Here is a 6,694-nt window from a genome sequence, read left to right on the forward strand (position 1 = left end):
TTCCTATAGCCGGATGGCCTAAACATAGAATTCTCCAGCTTTAAAATCTCCCCATCCCCAGCCTCATCCCATGTCCAACCCTCCCTCTCAGCCCCACCATGATCTGACACAACTTGTCCATCTTCTCTCCCACCTATTGCACTGACTAATCCCCACCACTCCTTACCTGCACTCACCTATCACCATCCCACCTTCCCCCGCCCCCCCCCCCCCCCCCTCTCTATTTTTTTCCCAGCTCCCTTCCCCATTTCTGAAGAAGGGTCCTGAACCGAAATGTCAACTTTCCTGCTCCTCCAGCTCCACACTGTGTTGTCTCTGACTCCAGCATCAGCAGTTCTTGCTATCTCCATTATATACTCCTTACCCCCTCCTTTAAAGAAGGAATGCAAACACATTAAAGTCTCCCCTCAAATTATGTGAATGTTGCTCATTTTTGATAGCCGATGCATTCAGCTAAGTAATGACCTGCTCCACAAAGCAATTAAGTGTGTAAAGTGCTTGGGGAGATATTAAGGCTCAACTGGAATATTAAGATTACAAAAATGCTATTGTTGCCAGTTATAACACAAGATATCAGAGTCAAAGGAACGGTGTCTGTCTGCTGACTCTGTCTCTGGAGAATAGCACACAGCCTTAGAAGACTAAATGATGTAGTTGTGAAGGTATGTGGGGGAAGGGGAACGCAATATCGTCATTTAAACTTTGAGAATATTTTCAGAGAATTAACCAGCAAAGTACAATAGTGCTACCTAGTGGAGCATTATAATGCTTTTAAACAGATTGAAGAAAGCATAAGAACTGATTTGAAGTAGTTTTTCTCCTTGGAAGATTAAACATGAGATAAATTTTTATTTGTTCATTCACAGGATGAGGGTGTCACTGGCCAGGCCCAGCATTTATTGCCCACCCCTAATTGCCCAGAGGGCAGTTAAGAGTCACATGTAGGTCAGACCAGATGAAGATGGCACTTTCCTTCCCTGAACCGAATGGTTTTATCCCCACCCCCCCAATAATCAATAATGATTCATTGGACTCTTAGTTCCAGCTTTTTATTGAATTCAGATTCCACCATCTGCTGTGGCGGGATTCAAACCCTGGTCCTTCAAATGATACCTGGTCCTCTGGATTAACAGTCTAGCAAGGATACCACTAGGCCATCACCTCCCCAAACATCAAAATAGTTAGGGTAGAATAAGGTGAACTTGATTTGATTTATTGTACTGTGAAAAGTTTTGCTTCGTGAGCAGTACTGGCAGATCATAGCAAACAAGGACATACAGATGAGAAGAGACAGTAGGAACTGCCGATGCTGGAGAATCTGAGATAACAGTGTAGAGCTGGATGAACACAGCAGGCCAAGCAGCATCAGAGGAGCAGGAAAGCTGATGTTTCGGGTCGAGACCCTTCTTCAGGTTAAAAAAAAACCCACCCCCCAAACCCAACACCGCCATAGGGGCTCAGTGGTTAGCACTGCTGCCTCACGGCACCAGGGACCCAGGTTCAATTCCAGCCTCAGGGCAACTGTCTGCATGCAGTTTGTACATTCTCCCTGTGTCTGCATGGGGTTTCCTCCAGGTGCTCCGGTTTCATCCCACAGTCCAAAGGTGTGCAGGTTAGGGTGGATTGGCTATGCTTGGATTGTCCCATTGTGCCCAGTGATGGGCAGGCTAGGTGGGTCAGCCAAGGGGAATGCAGGATTACAGGGATATGGTAGGGGTTCAGGTCTGGCTGGGATATCCTTCAGAAGGTCAGTGGTGACTCGATGGGCTGAATGGCTTCCTTCCACAGTGTAGGGATTCTGCGATTCTTAACTGAAATCAGCTCTATTTCTACAAGACTACAGACCAAATCTGGGAACTCCCTGTTCTCACCCTTCACAGAGTTATTGACACCTCCAACTGTCCTTGACTGGCAAGGACAAGAGTTAGATTAGTTCCATCAAGCAGACCCAAAAAAGATCTTTACTTAGGTTCCAAAATCCATTTCCCCCACAGAATTAAGGAATCCAGATAATGGTAGGAAGAGCCAGCACACATTATCCATAGTGCCAGACAACATATCGGACGTTCCACTAACAGAAGCACACCAGAAAGAAACAGCGACGGAGCTCAGACAGTCCAGGTTCATGTTTTATTTGCAGGTGGAAGTGTATGAAAACATTATGCAACGCACAACTTAATCTCGCATCAGGTAAAGTAGAAATTCAACAGAAACAGTGCTGTCGGATCTTTAATTAATCTCCCCGTCCAAGACCACTCCACGCAGTACAGATTCCAGTGCCAGTGGGCACTTTCTGATGCTTTGCCCAGGACAGGGTGGGGGACAGAGCAGGGGGCTAGCAGAGCCTTGAGAGTACATTAGACAAGGACATCACAACCACAGCCTGGAGTTGTGAGGACTCACCACGATAATGCAAACACTACCCCAAGCAAAAGCAATTTTTATTTCACCCAGTGACAGAGATGACCCTATTCACAGAAAGCAGTGGAGGTAAAGACCCTGTAATCAAACAGCTGGACAAACACATGAAAGTAAGTTTGGGTCATTGCAAGTAGATGAGCCAAAAATGCTCTTCCTGGAGTCAAATCACCTTCAAAATCGGAGGGTGGGTCATCGGATCCAAAACGTTAACTCTGTTCTTTTCCTGATTTACAGCATCCGCAGTTCTTTTGGGTTTTACCTTCAAAATCTGTTAAGATCAGCAGTGGACAGGGCCTTCCTTGTCCATGTCCCTGTACAGTACTCAGATCCTAACTATGGCCCACTTTTGACAGGTAATTTACAGAATTCTTACGCAGCGTAGATGTGGCTAGGCTGTTTTCCCCTGTGAGGAGACTGGAAGCAAGGAGTTTTAAGGTCATTTAGGACTGAGATGAGAAGAAATTCCTTCTCTTCGAAGATGGTGAGCCTTGGGAATTCTCTAGCCCAGGCAGCAGAGGAAGCTGACTCTTGGAGTAAGGCGAATATTAATGACACCCCGTTTTGCTTTCAGATTCCTGGTACTGGCAAGAATTTGCCTAGGCACATTGCCTCGGTACTTTTCAAAGTGGGTAGGAATAGCCGTTCAGGGAAAATACTCAGGCAGAAGATTTTAAACTGTATACACAAACCTGTTCTGTTCGCCCACAGCAGTTAAAAAAACATTTCTCCTTCTCTATAAAAAGACAATGCCCAACATTTGGTTAGACAATCCATTTCCAGCAGAAAAAGTGTTCACGAAGTGATAAAACAAAATTTCAGTGCAATATTCAATATTCTTGAGTCACATTAAAGTAGCACACAGATTTACAACTACAGAATAGATTTTGCATAGAACAAGTGATTTAAAAGACTATCAAAGATCAAGACCAGTCAAACAAACACTTAAAGATGAATTTCTTGTGACTTTCTGTCTACAGGACTAGCAGTGGGGCTCTTCAGTCCTGCCAGTCCATTGTAAACGTTTGTCTTGTTTGTGCAGTGACTGGGAATCCTTACCCATGTTAATGGCACACAGCAAATTCACGCTGCTAAGCGTTAAAAACTACTAACTGACCCCATAAACAATAATCCACTTTTCCAGGGCACGCAAACCCTGGAAAAGATCTTAAGAGACCAGCCCAGGAAGAGGAATACCAAGAACCTGCAATAGTAAAGCCGGAAATGGATTATGAATACAATTTCAATTCAAAAGGGTTTCAAACCACACAGCAGTAAGTCAGAAAAACACACTACTTCATTGAGATGTACAGTGGGCCTTAACACGAGCATTTTAGTGCTGAGATTCTGTTGTACAAACACTTAATATTTCACACATTCTGTCCAATTCGGGAGTAAAATTTTCAAATGGAATGGAGTTTGTAAAGAAAAGCCATTGACTGGTCCGGTAACAATACCCCACAGAGCACAAAGATCGTGAAGACAGGAGCTTTCCATTTTGCAGGACTCGAAGCATTGCACTTGCTCCTGGCTCTGCTCGTTTCGATGGGAAAGGAGCTGTAGGTGAAAGCAGGGTCCATAACGACAAATTTCTTGAGAAGCTCCAGGAGCCTAAAGGGGAACCACCAGAATGTAGGAAAAATGCATCGAAATGCTCAAAAGGACCACTCGCTGGTGGTCATGTGTACATGGCACCATGCAGATATTCCAGGCGGTGCTCTTTCTGTTTTCTTCTCTCCTGCAGAAAGAGCGCAACGGAAGTGACATTTCAGAGCATGCAACAAACTTGCTTAATACACAGACTCTGCCAGCAGTAGAGTCTAAGGAGATCAAACAGCGTAATCTTTTAAATATTTCTGCATGTTTACTACCACACTGTAGATGGGGAATGAGGAACTTGGCACAGCCTAGTAGGTAATTCTTCACATGATGCTAGCTATCCAAAGCCTTAACAGTAAAACAACTAATATCAGTGACAAAAAAAAACACAGAAGCACCCAGGGGGCTATGAACCCTCCTACTGGAGCCTACAGCCTCCATCCAATATCAATTCCTTTTAACCCACCTCCAACGAGTGAACAAAGAGGGATTAACCTGCTGAATACACTGGGGAATTCCACATCTTTCCCTATGTGGCAGCAGGATCCCAGCCATATTCTCTACTTGAAGTGCTCGTGAATAACTTGAATGATGACAACTCATATGTCACTAATCGAAGGCATAAAGCTATTAAAAGTCCTTGGCATAGCCTCCTAGAATGTGTGGTGATCAAAAATGTGGGTCACCTTTGTTCAGAACAGTGCAGTACACACAAGAAAAGCTGCTTCCTCAATTGAAGGTTAAAATATCACTGGGATGCTGCCAAGACTGGAAAACTGCTGCTTTTCTGGAGAGATCAGAAAGGCTGGGCTTATTGTGCTTGGAATGGAGGCGGCTGAGGGGAAAGGTGACTGAGGTGTGCAAGATTGTGAGGGACCTGGTGTATGGAATGATCTCTTAGCAGAGGGGTCACTGACAAGGGGACATTGATTTGAAGTGTTTGGTAGAAGGGTTAGAGGAGCAACTCATTGCCTAAAAGGGCAGTCAAGTCGAAACTCTCAATTCATTTAAATAGTATCTGGAAAGCAACAGAAAGCCTGTCACCTCCGTGGATACGGAACAAGTGCTAGAACGTGGGATTATGCTTGGTGGATATCTTATTGGCAGGCAGACACGATGGGTAGAGTTGTCTGTGTCATTTCTGACTTTTTACATTTAGAAGAGTTTTAAAAAGGAGGAGTATCGGGGGATGAGAGAGAGAGCGTGAGCGAGTGTGGGCAGAGGATGGGAAGTCGGTGAATTGCCCCTTAAGGAGGGCTAGCAGGGAAACAATGGGCCAAAAGGCCTTCTTCAAACCAAACCAAACCGGGAATGGAGAGTCAGGGGTACCAGCCCCTCAGCCAATTGGACACTCACCAGCAGAAATGGCTGGATAACTTGTAGTGAGGACAATTCCTTTATTGGGATTTCTGCCAGGAGGTGTGGGTGGGATGCAAACACAGAGGTCAGCTGACTCAGGAAGCAAACTGGTGAACCCCAATGACAATTTATTTTTTCAAAAAGTCCTTACAGGCATTGATGGCAAGGCCAACTGTTGTTGCCCATCCCAAACTGCCTTTGAACTTGGGAGGGGGTCTTGCTAGTTAAGACTCACCCAGACTGCTCTGGGTCCTGAGTCACGTTGGACAGCTGATTATTTTTTCTAAGCAACCAGATGAGTTTTTTTTTTTTTAAAATTAACAGTCAGCATTACTGAGATAGAATTTCACTTCAATACGTTGGTGAAAACCAATCAGCTACCGCAATGGCATTTGAACCATGTCCCCAGACCATTAGCCTACTCCACTTCTTCCCTTCCACCTCTGCTCCCCCTGCCCTGCCCAAGCAATTACTGGGCGAGTGCCATTACCACTACGCTACTGGCCTCCGTTATATCCATCAAACCATTGCAGGGCTTCAATCGTTTCTGACAAGGCAGTACAGGTTCCTTCCAGTAACTTTTCTGCACCTTGGGATGTTGCAAAGCAGTTGGAAGGGCTGCACTGCTGACGTTGAGTTGCACACACTTAGAGACAAACATGACAATTGAGCTTACAGAACTCATCAGAAAAAGGACTTTAACCGTGACGTCACATTTAGAACATCCTCGCGTTGAAGCACATACCCACACTGGAAGGAGTAAACACATCACGCAGCAAAAGCTTGCCACTGCTCAGAGGAGAGAGTCGGGTGAGAGGTGCCTTACCTTGTCTTGCTTGTATTCCTCGTATTCTGGATTATCAGTGGGCAACTCGAGTCTGCACAACGGACATGAATTTGTCTGAAAGGACAGAACAGGAGACTTGATCACTACTGAGCAACGCAGATGGCGAGCTGCCATCACCTGGACTGACAGAGAAGCTCAAATATCCACCACATTCACAATCTCAGCCCCAGCCTCAAATCGGATAAGGTAACAGCAGGGACCAGAACAAGATAAAACAATAGGTGAAGTTGAGATAACAAGGTGTAGAGCTGGATGAATACAGCAGGCCAAGCAGCATCAGAGGAGGAAAGCTGACATTTCGGGTCTGGACCCTTCTTCAGAAATGGGGGAGGGGGCTCTGAAATAAAGAGAGGGGGGAGGCGATGATGGAAGGTGGATAGAGGAGCAGATAGGTGGAGAGAAGACGGACAGGTCAAGGAGGCTGAGATGGAGCCAGTAAAGGGGAGTGTAGGTAGGGAGTTGGGAGGGGAG

At 45.5% G+C, this 6,694-nt stretch overlaps 1 protein-coding gene across 1 annotated transcript in view; it reads right to left on the reverse strand.

The window, feature by feature from the left end:
• Window positions 1–2,116: 2,116 nt before the first annotated feature.
• LOC109916700 (E3 ubiquitin-protein ligase RNF181) overlaps window positions 2,117–6,694 on the reverse strand; it is a 6,702-nt gene continuing 2,124 nt past the window's right edge. The window contains exons 4-5 of the mRNA XM_048618496.1: window positions 6,203–6,277; window positions 2,117–4,156 (exon numbers count right to left, since the gene is read on the reverse strand). Coding sequence (XP_048474453.1) covers window positions 4,097–4,156; window positions 6,203–6,277 — 135 coding nt within the window. The 3' untranslated portion in view covers window positions 2,117–4,096. The remainder of the gene's footprint in view (window positions 4,157–6,202; window positions 6,278–6,694) is intronic.

Source organism: Rhincodon typus, chromosome 40 (assembly GCF_021869965.1).
Source record: "Rhincodon typus isolate 14 chromosome 40, sRhiTyp1.1, whole genome shotgun sequence".
Taxonomy (NCBI): Eukaryota; Metazoa; Chordata; class Chondrichthyes; order Orectolobiformes; family Rhincodontidae; genus Rhincodon; species Rhincodon typus.